Source organism: Nothobranchius furzeri, chromosome 13 (genome assembly GCF_043380555.1).
Source record: "Nothobranchius furzeri strain GRZ-AD chromosome 13, NfurGRZ-RIMD1, whole genome shotgun sequence".
Taxonomy (NCBI): Eukaryota; Metazoa; Chordata; class Actinopteri; order Cyprinodontiformes; family Nothobranchiidae; genus Nothobranchius; species Nothobranchius furzeri.
In genome coordinates this window covers 25,630,243-25,647,538 of record NC_091753.1, presented here as the reverse complement: position 1 = coordinate 25,647,538, position 17,296 = coordinate 25,630,243, and the positions used below count along the sequence as shown (strand labels likewise).

At 39.8% G+C, this 17,296-nt stretch overlaps 1 protein-coding gene across 1 annotated transcript; it reads left to right on the top strand.

The window, feature by feature from the left end:
* Nucleotides 1-8,231: 8,231 nt before the first annotated feature.
* smtla (somatolactin alpha) lies at nucleotides 8,232-14,687 on the top strand. The gene is made up of 5 exons (XM_015975802.3): nucleotides 8,232-8,292; nucleotides 8,390-8,580; nucleotides 11,048-11,161; nucleotides 12,612-12,791; nucleotides 14,026-14,687. The coding sequence occupies exons 1-5, from the start codon at nucleotides 8,280-8,282 to the stop codon at nucleotides 14,218-14,220; spliced, it is 693 nt and encodes a 230-aa protein (XP_015831288.1). The 5' UTR covers nucleotides 8,232-8,279; the 3' UTR covers nucleotides 14,221-14,687.
* The last annotated feature ends 2,609 nt before the right edge of the window (nucleotides 14,688-17,296 follow it).

The following is a 17,296-nucleotide window of genomic DNA, read 5'->3' as shown; positions in this document are numbered from 1 at the left end:
CTATATTCTTGACTCTCTGAGCTAATGTGAAGTTTGTGTTCCCTGAATAGTCAAAAAACCTAAAATAATATTAAGTCAAATATTCAAAGATCAATCAGATTGATAATTCATATTTATATGGAATATCACATCTTATTGATCACTTATCTAAAGTGTAGCTAATCCTCACCACTTCTATTTCATAACCCATGGGCTGCACGGTGGCACAGTTGTTAGCCCTGTTGCCTCGCAGCACGAAGGTTTCAGGTTCGAAACTCGGCTGCAGCCTTTCTGCGTGGAGTTGCGTGTTCTCCCCATGCATGCGAGGGTTTCCTCCAGGTACTCCGGTTTCCCCCACAAACCACAACATGCCCTATAGGTTATAAATTGTAAGTCACTTAGGATAAAAGCGTCTGCCAAATGAATAAACATAAACATAAACACATAACCCAAGGATGTGAAATATTAATAATAAGCATTTTGCACAAAATTTGCACGACATGTTGAATGCTGTGAATTGCAACAGTTTCTTTTAAGTTACTGTGGCTCAATGGGAACAGCTACCTGCCAATCAGATCCTTGCATTTTCACCACACATAGAGTGCCTCTGTACAAGAAGACACTGAACTTTGTGTAACACCCCACATCTGCTAAGTGTAGGCTATCAATGTGTGTGTGGATAGGATGTGTGAAGTGGAACACGTTGTGGGGATAAATACTTCTGGAAAAGTGTTTCAATAATACAGTTTATTTATGTGCCATAGTCTATCTTGATCAACACCCACTGTCTGACTCTAATAGTCCAACCAGTTTTATACATTTTAGCTTTTGTTTGAGATAAATTTGCAGCTAAGCAGGTGAACAATAATACACACACGAGACACGTGTTAATCATTGCAGAAATAGAGAAAATTGTCTCTTTTATTATACCTCAAAAATCAATTATATTAATCAAAGCTCAGAAAAAGACAGAAAAACAAATAAAACAGCCTTGGGTGCTTTTGATTGTTGTTGGTGCACCAAAAAAGCAGGTGTATCTCGCAGCTCCAATTAACAAAATCTCACACAGTCTGTATGTCTCCAACACTGGTTTTATGAAAAATAAGCCTGCTGTTAAACAGACCTGAGGCTAATCATTAAGTATTTTATGATTGTCTTCTCTTTCTTTCTTTTATATTTTTAACCCAGACAATTGTGCGAGAGGTGAGCTGACTGAACAAGTATATTTAATCCTCCAAAACAAACATATTTTGTTGGTTCAACCATCACTGTTAGCTAAATATGAAGCAAATCATTTTTAAGTGATGCTGGCACCAAATGTATGATATACTTCTTTCTTTATATTTTCCAGCTTTTGATACTTTGTGGTGGTGTGCTGGACAGAGCAAGTCTGTGGAGGAGTAAGGATCAGGTGAAAAAACGAGGGTGCACTCTCACGGAGCTGAAGCGCATTCCTAATCAGCGCTCCTGTCTGCATAAAGACAGATGGCGGAAGTATAGCGAGGAACGCCGAGACCTGAGACAGGACTGGAGTTGAGTGTAAAGTTGGAAATAAAGTGATTGCAGAGCTAAGCCTACGGTGCGGTTTGAGTGCCGTGTGTGTAATCCTGTTTGTAGCTGCTTCTTGCTACAGTGGTGCCTTACGCGGGACACAAACACACACTTATCACAGGCTTCCGGATCTCTCCTCTAAGCCATCTTGTACCAGCCACTTTCCGGTGGACAGCCAACCCAACCTTGTCACGGCCCTTGGGCAGGTGATTTTGAATGCTGCTCAGCTGCTTCCATCAGATGGACCTGCTGCAGGTTCAGATGGAACAGCAAACCCAAGTCCTGCAGTTCCCATATTGTAACGCCTGTTGCTGAACACACAGCGGGGGACCCTCCTACCATCTCGCTCCCCCAGATGTCAGCAGAGGACAATCCAGAAGAGTGTGGCGTAGGCACTGTTTCAGGTCATCTCCCGGGTTGGGACATTGTTCATGTCCTGCTCACTACATGAACTGTACGGATTACGGGGGATCGTGTTGGTGCGGACTAGTGCCCACCAGCTGTAAACAGGCGGGTTGGTGGAACGATTCAACTGAACATTGAACACCATGATCTTAAGGTGTATTCACGTGGGCGAGCAACATTGAGATAAGTGCATTTACCCTCTGTTGTTTGCAATCCAGAATTTTCCCCACACCTCTACAGGGATTCCCCCTTTGAGTTGATGTTTGGCAGAACCCCTAGGGGGGCGCTGGACCTGATTAAAGAAAATTGGGAGGAAGGTGCCAGCATGAGAAAGAACAGAATTCAGTGTATGGACTTGAAGGTGGATTATGAGGTGGCGTGGTCTATTTTTAGGTGAAGGAGTAATCTAATTCCTTACCTTTCCCGTAATTGCCACGCCACTAGGATTACTGAGCCTGTAAAGTGACATGCTACTATAACATGGTTGGATGAAGCACAGCGCTGTCAGACTTTCTGTTAGCCACACCACCGATGTGTTGGCCGTACACAGAACAGCTCGTAGATCCGACTGCAGTGAGTGACACAGACTAACCCCATCCCACCTCAAGCTGGTGTTACAAAAGGCAAGAATGAACATACACACATGCAGGTGCATGCCTCCAATCTGATGGTACACAGCGCTGCACACACTTTTCTCTGATCTCTGTAACAGCAGGGAGGGAGGAGGCATGCACAATGGCTGGGAGAATTATTACATTAATGTGAAAAGACCTGAAGATATTGAAGACAAATCTGTGAGGATTAAAGAACAATAAACATACCTTCAGAAAAGCGAGGATATAAGTGAAAGCGACAGGCAGGGAGAAAGCAGGGGTATGGCAAGCCATGTTCACATTTAATCAGCAATTGGACCTTTCTATGATTGCTTTTTTATATGAGAATAATTTAAGTTATCCTAGTACTAACTGTATTCGTGTTAGTCAAGAAGAATAGGGAAGAAGAGGGTAACATAATCCTATACTGCCCACAGTGACACCACAAACATCAGTGATGCTCTGACGACGGCGACAGCAGAAGCTGAAACTGTTGGCAGAAGGTAAAATGAAGTGTTGCTACTCTGTGTATGGAAAAGAAGTGAAACAATGGAATATGCTGAAATGTAAAAAAATTAATAAAATTAAAAACCTGTTACTAGCAGCAAAACTTCCCCATGCAAAACCAATGGCTATGTGCTACTTCCAGTATCTCACCGGAGGTTGCTCGCATTGTCATTTCTACATGAGCAGGCCCATGAAGAAGGTGGATATACAATACAATATAGTTTGTAAACAACATAGATTCATATTATGTTATCTGTACATGGGCGTGTGGAGACTTCTTGTAGGCTTCCGGTGAACCACAGCAAACAACTCATCAATAACCTTCCTTTCTTGGATTTAAGAGCAAATCCCACATGCTCAGTGCTATGTGTGATGAGCTGAACAGTTCTGAAAACCAACTAAATATTGCAGAAACTGTTATTGTCTCTGAATCTAGTGTGTGGCTTTATGCAGCAGCAATCACTCCTTGTGAAAATAATACATTTCCCTCTTGTTATTTCAGATTAAAACAAATGCTTTTTCTTTATCAGCCCATTCATCTCAATCTATGCCCCAACCTGCTGTTTTTACCCAATGGACTGCTTTGAAATTAAAATGACACGCTGCAAACTATACGTGCCAGACTTGATATTGCACAGGCAGATGTTTTTGCAAATGGGAACAAAGGTTCAGTGCAAAAAACACAATCTAATGCAGTTTTCTCACTTTGTGTGTTTTGATTATGTACATCTTTGCAAGACGACACAACAGCGAATGCAATTTTCACTTTATATTCCACAACAGAAATTGTTTTTTAAATCAGATGAGGGACTAAAATAGAAATACAACTTTACCCAAGAGGTGAACATGTCTGCTGTGAACAAATGAAACAGAAACATCCTGACAAAACTAAAATGTGACAATTGTGACATTTTTTTACTCCCCACAGAATGATGATCCTATTTGGGTCACGAAAATAAAGTAAACAAATTGTTTTCTTTTAACAAGAAAGGTGACTCTTTCAGTAACAGGAACAGAGACAAGAGGGACATTCAGCAAATGCTTTCATCCACATGGATCTGGTTGTCACCACGAATGGTCAGCCCTAAACATATCCAGAACAAAGAAACGTTTTAGGAATGTCAGACGGAGTATACCTTAAACTAAAATAACTGAACCACTGGTGTTAAATGGCCTTGTGCTAAAGTCCTTTAGTTACCCCTTGTTTTTCTGTTTTCTTTTCAGTACTATCATTGTTTTTTTAACGCACTTAAACACTTGTGGCAATCTGAGAGTCACAAACACAAACTGAAGGAGATACCAGCAAAAACTGGATCTGCTGACATCCGAACAGTAAAACTAAAAAACATTAAAAAAAAAAGAGAAGACATCATAGTTTACTGCTCCATTGTGGCCTGGATGGCCACTGTTGTTTTGTGATTTTCTTAACCTTGTGTACAAAAAAAAAAAAAAAAAAAACTACAAATAGTAAGATCTATTGCTGAAAATGGTTCAAACCATGATGATTTCCAGAATGATAGAGAAAAAGAAGTCACTGTTGCAAAATAACAAAATGACATGTCATAAGAATCATGGCACAAAATTAGGATTAGAGTTGTGCATTGAAAGAAATTTTAAAAATCAATTTGATTCCGAAGCTTAAGATTTAAAATAATTTATTATGACTCTATTCAGTCTGATAGATTTGAGTCCTTTTTTCCCTTGTTACCTTGCTTACAAAACTATGTAGTGCAGTATATTAATACTATTGACATTCAACAGCAAATTAATGCAATATTAGCAGTTTAAATGAACAGTAAGGACCAATCCTTCCCTCAGAATATATTAAATAGGTTCATTTTGACTGTGAAGAAATAAGATTACTATTTTACAATGACAAACATTGTGGTTTTAAAGATGTTTTTTTCAGACCTGCTGAAAAAAACATCTTTAAAGCCACAATGTTTGTCTTACTAAAATAATACAAGTAATATTAACTTCTCTCAGAACTAATGCTTTCTGTAATACATGCAAGATGAGGTTCCATTCCACATCAATGTATTGCGCTGTCAGGCTCCTGTATGTCTCCGTAGCCACAGACGTCCAAGTATCTGTTGTAATACCCACTTTGTTTGCTGACTCAAGTTTACTTTTCACATTTTCTCTTGCCGCCTGGTATGTGTGGGAAGACTTTTTCTGAAAGACGCTTGCGAGACACCAACGTAATGCGGTTCTGCATTGGCTGCTCGAAGCCCTCATTTTCAGCAACAGCATACTGACGCATATCCTTGCAAATGAAACCTGCTATTGTCTCAGTTATTTAGTGAGAAGATGTAGAATTAGCTGGTAGATGTAGTGTTTCCTTGAGTTTAATCTGTTGCGGCCCAGTGAAAGGCTTGGTTGCAAGATCTTGGCAATGTTGCAAGATGTGGTTCTTGAGATTGGTCGTATTTCCGCAATATTTCACCTCCATTTGGCATGCCTTGTAAATCGCTTTGGTTTATAAAGCTGACCTTTTATTTTGTCCATTCTGAACTCAAAATGCTGCTTTAAGTTTCTGGGTATTGTGCTAATCTTGCCGCTAGTGTCTGACGCCATGTTGCTTTAATATCTTCACACCTAACACATGTGTGAACTCAATCACGTGATGGTGGGTGGGTTAAAGTTCACTGGGGGAAACTGACACCCAAGATTCAAAATGCCCCTCTGGACTTGCTTTCCATTTTAGCTGTACAAGAGCTAGACATGGTTAAAGGGTTAAATCAAACTTTGGACCTACAAATCAATTCTTGTGATTTTTTCTGAGAATCGATTCAGACTCGGAGAATCTATTTTTTCAACACAGCAATAATTATAATGCAATTATTGTACATTCTACACTAGCATGAATTAATTAGTGTGATGGAGTTACAGCCAAGGAATGAGGAAAAAGGTCAGAACTCAAGAACCAAGCAACATATGGTAGGTAGGTGTCACGTTTGTTCAGATCTTAACTGACATCAGTTCAAACAAAATTATATAGTACAGAGTAGAGATGTGTCCCTTGTCTCACAAGAATGGACACCCATGGTTCAGACAGTTCATGCTCTGGCACCAGAGGTGTCTTCATCTTAACCAATTAGAGATGAAGATTTTCTTCCTATTTTTTTTCTTTGCTTTGAATGGTATCATCATGTAATTTAAACCCATTAAAGAACAAACATGTACCTGGTTAGATTTCCAGATATGAAACGAGGCAAATGTGTCAGGTGAGATTGGCTGAGCTGATGTTTAGCAGAGGTTGCTTGTAGCGTGGCTGTGTGACCCAGACGCGGAGTGGCTGGCGTTGGGTTATACAGAGCATGCGGCTTTAATCTGGGAACGGCAACGCAGCGCTCGGAAAGAGCCGAGGCTGAGCGGCAGTTCCGAATAAATAAGGAAGCTGAATTACTGGTGGTAGGCAGCGAGGAAAGATCTCTTTCCTGGTTTGAGGGCTGGTGAGCCTGAGAACTCGGGTCGATGTATGGCATGGACGATGACTGAGTGATAACTCAGTGGCGGCGCTTCCATAAATAGAGTCGGTGTGATGATGTCAGCAACCCACGCCGGTGATGGGTATGCTGGGTAATGTAGTACTCCGCCAGTTAGGTCCGTAGGGGGTGGCTAGGAAGAGGAGTTTGTGACAAAATGTCCCAACAATTACTCTCCAAATGCCATTCAAGATCATTCTGAATCATTTTGATAAAAGAAAATCCTTTTTTTTACTGTAAGGCAAATTATTATTATAAAACCACTTCCTGCCAGTGCTCCAGAAGAGGTCAGTGAAATCTAACCCTTGATGCATTAAACTGTACAACCCCCAAAATAAGGTCATTGTAAAAGAAAAATAGTTTAAAGCAGTATAAAAATGAACTTTGGCGCAAGCGGAAAATTATTAAATTAAAGTAATACTTTTGAGTTTGTCTCATCTGCTTTAAAACATTTTTGACAGTAATATTCTGTTATATTTAATGAAGACTTAACCTGAGTAGTGGATGAAGTGAACTGTTATTTTTTTCTTCTGGAGTTCTGAGTTGCATTAATATTACAATCTGGGGCTGGAAATGTTGGAGGAGTAAAAGAAAGGCGACTAGAAGAACAGAGATCCATCTTAAATAGGTTAGCATACTGTGAAATGGAAGCTCTGGGTTTGCTGAATATCAACCAGCTCTGTGACGCTGAGTTCAGTAACTGAACACCCATCACCAGATCCTGTCTGTCTGCAGAAAGATGTCTCACAGAATGAATAAATATGTACGCTCAAGTGCTGCAAGTCTTCCAACTCTTCATGATTTGGTTTAAAATGGGGAACAAAAGATCTTTTTGAGGGAGATGATTACATTTTTTTTCATTTATTCATCATTATTAAATGGCTTTGATGCAAAACAATGATGAACTGTGTATTTCCTGTATGCAAGAAAAAAACAAAAAGTTCTGTAATTTGCATCCAAAATACATGGATTGATTTATAACCATAAAGAGCAGAACTCAGCCTCAGTAATCTTTCATTTTGATTACACTCATAATGGAGGTAATTTGAGGAGCAAATGAAGTAAGCAGCACAGTGGATGCTTCAGGCAATAGGAGGAAAAGCCCTAAATGGAGCATTTGTTAGCACTCTGTACTTAAAGCAGCATTATGTGAAGTAGGCAGGAGATAGCAGGACATATTTGCTTCCTTCTGATGGTTAAACACAGTCATTACAACTGGGGGAACTATAGCTTCTGGGTAAAGCAGCTGTCATACGTGCATGGCTGTCAAAGCAGGATGAAATATAAGTGTCAAAAAAGCTCTATTATCTGCTTTACTGGATGACGTGCCAAGCAGCTTTAAACCGACAATAAATTCCTACATCAGATTAAAAAAAAGGGACTTATTTGCCATTTTTGAGCTTTTGCTTCACAGACTTTTTCTGTTTTCCGATCATTGAAAAAGTTTTTACAGAAAAGTAAATATGAATTTAAAATGTATATGTGCTCAACTGATAACAATTCTGTATTATTGGATGCATTATAGTTGGAAAAACAAAATATCTGTATCCTGCATAAACATCTTAGGGCCACCCATGGTCCAGGGCCACCATCTTGTTTTTTATGCATTAGCGAAGAAATGTGTTGTTTTAAGGAAGACCGGATCTTTTTACAAGAACCTGCGCACAACGTTTGACCTTTATTCATGGTCTATTCTGGCTTTATAAGGGCGTCAAGATGAAGAAGCAGCAAAGAAAACTCCAAGAGAATCAACAGGATGCACATGAGAGGTAAAGTATCACACAATAGACTGAATAGGAGCAATTATTAAAACCAGAAGGTTTTAATGATTATTGTGGTCCCTTTGTTTGTGCTATCGTACACCAGTCCTGCAGTGGGGTGTCTGGGCGTTGCTTCTTTGGCCCTGTCTTGTTGTCATAAGTAACCCAGAAGACTGTAAAGAAGATCATGGCAGCCTCACCCGCTGCCCCTCCATCTCCCAGGAGAAACTTCTGGACCGAATCATCCATCACGCTGAGCTGATCTACCGTGTCTCAGAAGAACTCTGTTCTTTGTTTGTGAGTAGCACTGCCATCCAATAATGGTAAAATTAACAGTTCTATAAGTACACGTTTGCTCCCTAGTGTACGACTTGGGTATAATATATTTGTGCTCTGAGGGTTGACATTAAACCACGAGGGAGCGATATACTGTCTACAAATGTTTCTAAATGGTAGGAAACAAGACTACATGTGTTCATAGGAAAACAAATCATACTAAAATGTATCTTTAATCAAAAATCTTCAACTTTGAAACAAGCGTTTAAACTGGGTTGCTGTCTCAGATGTCATTAACATTTGTTTTGGCAAGAAATAAACAACTGCAACAATCGACGTATTACATAAAGAAGACTTTGTGATAGACTGTGGTTTTGAACCAAAGTAAGGGTTTATTTGAGTTCTGGTAGAGCTACCGGACTTCTTTTAGAGGTACAAGATGAATCTATAAATTAGCAACACAGCAAGGGTACTAACAAGTACCACAGCTAAGATGATCTCCTCAGCAACATACCTTTATACCTCAAAACGTACAAATGGGGTCACATTGATCCTAGTTTTTTTATTTGATTTAATTTTATTTTTTTGCAACCGATGGATTTAGAGGCAAATGTGGCTTTCCAGGTCCTCTAAAGTGTCAAGTTGGAGTTTTGACCCAAACTGATGTGTATTGTAACATTTGTTGTAACATTGAATGAGCAGTTGTACCAGTTTTCCAAATCTACATTTTCGTGATGCGTTAATGTAGTTTCTGTTGCAGGCAGAGTCAATTAGGTAAAAACGTTCTCCATTTTCACTAAAAACCATGTTTAAAATCAACTTTATTGTTGTGCTAGCATATCAGTAAAGGTGCATTGTGTATAAATGAAGTAAAAATGACATCCTGTGGTGACTGCAACCACTTTAAGCAGCTGGAGCTTTTTGTCGGCTGTTGACTAATTACAACTGTCAGTATTAGCTCGCAGGAGACACGTCAACCCCACACTTACTGATGGTAAACAGCAGTTACATCAGTCCTTGACTGAAACATTAGACTCTTTAGAGATTTTCTCACTGTAAAACTCTCTTATTCTTACATACTGCACCTTTAAGATTGCCCCCTACATTTTTTTATGCAGCATTACAGCAGACATAGCCATTTCACTTGAAATCCTCAGAGAACATACATTTTCAAATACTGCTGCCATCCTTTGTTGCAGTAGAAAATAGTTTAGTAGTTAAATTTAAAGACAATAAAATATCATGAGTGATAGAACCATTCGGCATTATCTTGTATTTTTATTTATTTATTTTTTTTTTAGGCTTAAAGACTTGTTGTTGGCGATTGTTAGTCATCTTGCAACCATTTTTACATGTTCTGTCATGTTACGTTTCATTGTTTATTCCTGACAGGGAAACTTATTTTACTCATTTTTCACAAACGGGAAGAACTGAAATGTCTGCATAGTTGTGAACCAGAAATAATAACAATATAATTTTTTTCACTACCACTTTAAAACTATAACATTGGATTGTTTAATCGTATTACTTTTATTTACTTCAAATATATATTTTTAATATCTTTAAATGCCAAGTTGATTATTTTGGCTCAATATAAATTATGTTTAGAGGGATGGTAAAATGACTTAAAGAGCAAGCTAAGTCACCCCTGAAATCAACTTTCTGTGTTGATAAACTATATAAATGAGTGTCTAATCGTGCTGTAGACACGTGTCATTCTTAATTTGCTACTTCACTATTTGAGTTTACGGAGCGTCAAATGCTCTTCTGGAAAAATCATTTTTTATAAAATCTAAAATCCACTCTTTGAAACATAGAGCTGTGCAACCATACGCGGTGTATAATTTAGAAAATCGTTGTGAGATCAAACCAAGTGTTTTCTTCTACTTTCAGTGCTGAAGAGACTTTTCTTAGGAGGTATGGCCTCAAAACTGAACCCTGACTCTTCCCCGTTTATAAAAGAATCACATTTTTAACATTACGCAGGACCAGAAGCATCGAGTCGTTCTGTTAGATCCTCTGCGTTATTTCCTAATGATTCCACCGCGATCATCATCTCACTCCCGCGCTTCAAAGTAATCTTCCATCTCTCTGAGCTAGAGATGTTTTATTGAAGAAGCGAGCCCACAGCAGGGTTGTACGAATGTGATAATGATGCACTGCAACAGGGGAAACATAGGTGTGTTCAGCCTGTTGAACACCCTCCATTATTTGAAACAAAATGATGCATGGGGCTGTTACTGGCATTCTGCTGCATGAGGTCTACAGATGAACATGTGCTGGGGAACAGAATGTGTATATCTGTTGTGTCTCTGGTGACGCTTTCATCACCGTGTTCCTGCTGCGTTTGAAAACGTCTTTTCTGATCACATTAGAGGAATCAGCTATTATTCTGTTGTGCCACACTTCAGGTGAAGGAAATAACTTTAATCCAATTTGAAGAATCTAATCTGTGTTTTTCCCTTTTCTTTCTGTTATTGGTCCACAGGAGGAGATGTTCATCCCATTTCCCCTGAGGATCCAGAGTAACCTGGCTGCGTACGCATGCATCACCAAAACTCTGCCCATCCCCAGCTCTAAGAGTGAACTCCAACAAATATCTGTAAGCATCTTGGTGGTGATTACTATGGAAACACATTACTGTCAACACAGCAAGGAGGAAAAAGGAAAGGTTTATTGTTTGAACATCGTCATGAGTAAGAATATTTAGTTGAATTAGAAAAGCATGTCCTCATAGTGGAAAAATATGATCGTAAATAAAGTTCCAACATAATAAACAAGAACGTCTTCTATGTTATAGCCACCCATCCTTGAGGATGTTGCGTTACGATTTGTTTCCTACCTGTTTAGAGTTACGGCTACCAGGATTTGTGACACCCTGAATTGTTCAAATTTAGTCAACGTAGAAAACCTATTTCAGATCTTGTACTTCATGCAGTTGTACACATTTGACTAAAGTGTAATCTCGTTTTTCCTCTTGACACAGAAAACAATTTTTAATGTTTATGTTGAACCTTCTGGATGTTTGGTTTTATTCAATAATCAAAAACAAAAAGCTTTTTATTTTTATTTTTAGATTTTATTTTGGTAAAGTAGGAACCTTTGAGGCGATAACCAGTCTTTACTCACTATCACTCTCGGACCAGGCACAATATGTCTTAGCAATATTTGATTTAAATGATCACATTCAAGCAATAAAATGTCACACTTGAAGGGTTTTTGATCAAATTATTACAATTTAAATGTGGAATAACAAAACAATATTTAAAACACGAAAATATAATTTGAAATGATGTGAAAATGGGTTTGTTTGACCAGGAAAGTGACTCAGTTTGTACAAAAAAACTGACATTACTAGATTAATTTTATTTTAATTTACAAGGGTGTAGAAAAAGCTGAAATGCCAATTCTTTGCTCTATCAGGATTGTGTGTGTGTGTGTGTGTGTGTGTGTGTGTGTGTGTGTGTGTGTGTGTGTGTGTGTGTGTGTGTGTGTGTGTGTGTGAGCCCTTTTTGTAACAGTATGTACTACATGAAAATTGCTAATTAGCTTCATGTAAACTATTGCAGTTCAGTTTGTACATTTACATGATCATGTGTACCTTCTCCTCTTTGTTCACCACTTTTCCTTCTTGCTTTAGTAATTACCTGACCTGCGGAAACACAATCTAGTACCACACCACAGTGTGTAATTAGATACGTTTGGTCTAAACAAAGTCTTCCAAACAAAAAGGTGTCTTCAGAGAAACACCTTTACCAAACATGAAATATCACTGTGGCACTACAGTTGTATTTCACAGCAAATAACTATAAAAAATGCATACTTATCTCATGAGTACCGACCTTCATTAGATTAGAAGGTTTTAAATTCAGTCCAGCACAGCATGGTCAAAAGAGTGCAAACAAAAGGGTTGTTTAGCTGTTCTACTGTGGTTCTTATTCATCTGCTATTATTTACTGGGTCATTAGCAGTGTGGTTGGTTTCCAGGAAATTCACTTTGGTCACTACATGTCTGAGCTGCTAATCAGTTTGCTCGTGTGTGTACCCTGCAGGACAAATGGTTACTCCATTCAGTTTTGATGCTAGTCCAGTCCTGGATCGAGCCTTTGGTTTACCTACAGATGACCCTGGATCATTACGATCATGCTCCAGACACGTTGCTCAACAAGACTAAGTGGGTGTCTGAGAAGCTTGTCAGTCTGGAGCAAGGAGTGGTAGCTCTGATCAAGAAGGTCAGTCAAAGATGACACTTTCAGTTCTTGTGCCTGTGCACCAACCAGAACTGCTCAACCTCAATCTAGGCCTGGATTTCAGGCCACTTATTTCTATGTTAGTCTTTGTCTTTTTTGACAACTGGTTAATATATTCATGAGTCCTTGGTACGTAAGCCTCTTTCATAAAGCAATGCCACCAGTTTGCTGCAAAACTGAGGCAGCATCAAGGAGCCGTTGATTGTTCATACTGTAAGCACTACTAAGCCTGTGGCAGTAATGTGGCACGATCCTGTTTTCGGACTAAAGATTACACAATGGTGGTATAAAGGTGGTATGGGGCAGTCTCCATGGAGTTGACCCGTCATCACAAACATCATTTTACCTTGGATGTAACCTGTTTTTTTTTTTTTGGGTCGACTTGAGCCGTGCTCCTTCAGTTTATTATTTATTTATTTATTTTTCACAAGCCTCACAAGTTTGTCTGTCCTTCACAGTCCCCATGAACGGCTTCATTATTGCTGCCGACCGGGGTTCGGCAGTAATTCAACACGTGATCATGACATCACCATATGTTACGCACAGGTGTGATATTTGTTTAGAAGACCGTCATTGTGGTAATATTGTTACCGAGCTTGATGGCACAAATATCCTCGCATCGCCATGCCTGCACGGTGCTTTCTTAAGACACACCGTGGCGGCAGTTTTACCCTGATTTGCGCCCACATTTTCTCTTACAAAAGGCAGAACAATAAGATCCAATTTTAGCAAATTTGGAAAAACACAGCAATTATGTGCATTTCTCACAACAAGGTAAGCAGACAACTGTCACTGAAATGGAAACATCAAAGAGCAGTTGGACTACAGCAATGAAAAAGCATTCAGAATCACCAGATCACTCCAATCCAGACCCTTTGGGGTGTGATGGATACGGGAGATTCAAATCATGTCTGTGTGATGATGTCCTGTCAATTTGGAGCACAACCGCTGAGGAACATATCCACACCTTGTTAAATCCATGACATGAAGAATAAAGACTATCTTCATGTAGAACCTTACATTAATCATACTGGTTGTCAATAGTCTACATGCATTACTGCACTTTTGCATTTTACTGACTTTAGTATGTAAATAGTTAACTTCAGCCTCTGATTCATGTCGTGCGGTCCTCGTTGGAACTGCACAATCTGTCTTTTACCCAAACCCAGGCCAAGTGAGGATGTTAATATTTAATGTCTTTCCTGTCGTTGCTCAGATGTTGGACGACGGGACGCTGGCCACTGCTTACAACGATCAAAGTGTGCCACAGAATGATGTTCAGCCAGAAGTGTTGGAGTCTGTGATGAAGGACTATGTCTTAATCAGCTGCTTCAAGAAAGACGCCCACAAGATGGAGACTTTCCTCAAGCTCCTCAAATGTCGTCAAACTGACAGATACAACTGTGCATGAAACATAGACTGCAGCTTTTAAATAATGCAGCGTTTAGCTTTAAATGATTTTCTGAGGTTGGTAGTGTGCACTTAAAGATAGGACCATGCCTTAGGCGCTCCAGCCTTGCTTGCAGTCCAGTGCTTTCCTTATTGATTGTTTTGGAACACCTTCACACAAATCTAAGTAGGTGTAAGGCTCTGCCCTTTTCTTAGCCACATACGGTGTTTTAAATAAATACAAAAATAAAACTGTATGTTTTTTTCTTTCCTGCCTGGTTGTTATTTTAACCTGGCAAAGGCAACAGAAGGCAAAGTCTCTAAAGATTATTTGCGTGTCGAGCTGTCAAAAAAATCTGCATATCCCACCATTGATTTCCATCTCCTTTGTTCTTAAATGAGTTGGTATTCCTTGCTGGCTCTTGCAATGTTTTGCTTATACTCGGGGCCCCTAGAGGATTCATTGAGCCTTCCTTGTTAAATGGAGTTGGTTTCACTTCTGCGTAAGAAAACCAGAGACTTTTACAGAAGAAAGTCTCAAAGAGAAGTCTTTATCAAAAACCAAAAGAAAAAGACAAATTCTAAATAAGAAGCTGAAGTGAAGTGAGTTAGCTCCTCGCTCATCCTACTCTGCCTAAATGCATCAAATGTCAAATGAAGATTGACAAGAAAGAAATTAAAAAGGAGTTATTATTAAACAATTTCAATTTTTTTAGAGGTATGTGTTTTTGCCGTGTAACAGCATACTAACAGCAGCTCATGTGGGAATGATGTATTGTCAACTGTCACAGATTTTAGATGCAAATAAAGCAAGGGATCAAACATAAACAAGACATTTTGTTGATTGAGTTGCCACAGCCATTTAGTCCTCTGTGTTCTCTGCCATCACACCATCTAACTTCATGCCGTCTTGCATCACATCCATACAGCTGCTCTCAGCGTCCTGCCTGGTGGCTCCATCCTCAGCATCCTCCCCCTCTGTAATCACTGTTACTGTCAATGGCTGCTCACACTGAACCAGGTTCTGTTGGAGGTTTCTTCCTGTTCAAGGGGAGTTTACCTTTCCACCGTCGCTGTACCTGTATGCTTGCTTAGGATGGGGAATGCTGTAAAGTCACTGACACAAGTCAGTGACTCGATACAAACAAGCTAACTGGCATCATTAACTGAACTCAATTGGAGTGTTCACTTTGTAAAGTGCCTTGAGATGACCCTTGTTGTGAGTTTGTGCTATCTTCTGCATCTATCCAGATTTGGGGCCAGCACAGGGAGTCCTTGTTTTTTTCTGGATTTTTTTTTCCTCGTATGGTTGCATTACGTAGATGTCTCTAGCAACTCATAAAAAAGCAACTTGCAACAAATCTAGAAACTTTTTTTCTGACATTGTTGAAGACTCAGACATGATGGCTCATATATCTCTTATAAAATAACAGAGTGTTGCTGATAGGCCTGCCCCAAAGCACCCACAGGCAGCCCAGTGCAGCACATCTAAAATAACAGTTCTTTTCTATTTGCAGTCTGAGTCGGAGATGTTCACCCTTTGCTTCCAGAGTGTAAATAAACTGTGCATTCATGAGGTCACAGGTGACCAGTCACACTCTGGTTGAAGAAAACCTGAAGTAACTTCACTTTGCTGCTAAACCAACAGCAACACTGGGATGCTGCTAAATATGCTTTTCAAAATATAATAATGTTTGGGCTTTGTGGGTGGTAACACGGGCTTCACAGTGGCGCAGTGGTTAGAGCTGTTTCCTTGCAGCGAAAAGGTCCTGGGTTCGCTTCCCGGCCTGGGATCTTTCTGCATGGAGTTTGCATGTTCTCCCTGTGCATGTGTGGGTTCTCTCCGGGTACTCCAGCTTCCTCCCACAGTCCAAAAACATGACTGTCAGGGGTTGATTGATCCGTCTAAATTGTCCTTAGGTGTGTGTGTGTGTGTGTGTGTGTGTGTGTGTTGCCCTGCGATGGACTGGCTCTCTGTCCAGGGTGTAACCCACTTGATTGCCAGTTGACTACTGGAGATAGGCACCAGCCCCCCTGCGACCCTACACATACAAGCGGGTTCAGACAATGGTTGGTTGGTTGGTAACACTCATGGCGAGAAGGTCGCTGGTTTGAATCCTACCTGCGATCTGACTAAACAATATTAGCATGTTCTCTCCAGGTGTTTGTTGGGAATCGCCGGTGGAGTCTTCCCACAGACCAAAAATTTGCATTTGTCAGGATATTTGGACACTAAATTGTACACAAGTAGTTTGTTACTTGTTTGTCTCTATGTGTCTCTGTGATGAACTGGCTTCCTGTCTGACATTTTAAAGTGGCCAAAATAATTCAATTCAATTTTGCAGGTATGTTTATGACCCAGATTTCTGTACCTTCAGGCTTTGATTTTAAAATACGCATGGAAAGTGATTTGGCTTTGCCCCAAATAAATAAGCAGGGATGAGGGACACCTGGATGATCACACATGTTGCTCCAAAGCCTGTGTTTACCATTTGGTATCACTAATGCCTTCAGCTGTGCAGGTGATTCATGCTATATCTCATATCTTGGATGCAGGCTGTGAGCTGTGTAGTCAGATGACCTCAGGACAGTTTCCAACAGAAAGTGCAGTGAGGCTTCTAGAATTTCTATTGTTTTCTCTTCCCCTTTATTTATTTATTGTTTAGATGGATCCCTGTGATTGGTGGTCTCTCTGGCATCACTGCATCTCATAATTTGTCAGTTGATCCATTTATAATTCAACAATTTTCATCCCTGTTTCATGTACGCAACTTTTTCAGATTCTTTCAATGAGACTGGCCATGTTCTTACTGGAAATCTTGAGCTGAGCACACATTGTTGTCACTGCATCGTCATCATCATCATCGTGTCATGTAATGTGTTAAAATTACTTGGGAGCATGTCCTCCTGCAGCCTGTAAAAAAAAAAAAAAAAAAAAAAAAAAGACAGCTTGTGCTCAGTGATGTTTGTCTGACTGGCCTGTGCGGTTACCAGGGTGATGAGTCCTGCCCCAGGCTGTGCTCAGAACATCTCTCCTTCTCTAAAAGATTTCACTTTTTCCCCTCAAATAAGGTCGATGATAACGTACGGTGTCTGTG

Excerpts from the sequence above, each read along its gene's own strand:
- smtla (XM_015975802.3), top strand. Across the intron at positions 8,581-11,047 it reads AAGAACTCTGTTCTTTGTTT|GAGGAGATGTTCATCCCATT; the intron begins GTGAGTAGCACT and ends ATTGGTCCACAG. Across the intron at positions 12,792-14,025 it reads TGGTAGCTCTGATCAAGAAG|ATGTTGGACGACGGGACGCT; the intron begins GTCAGTCAAAGA and ends GTCGTTGCTCAG.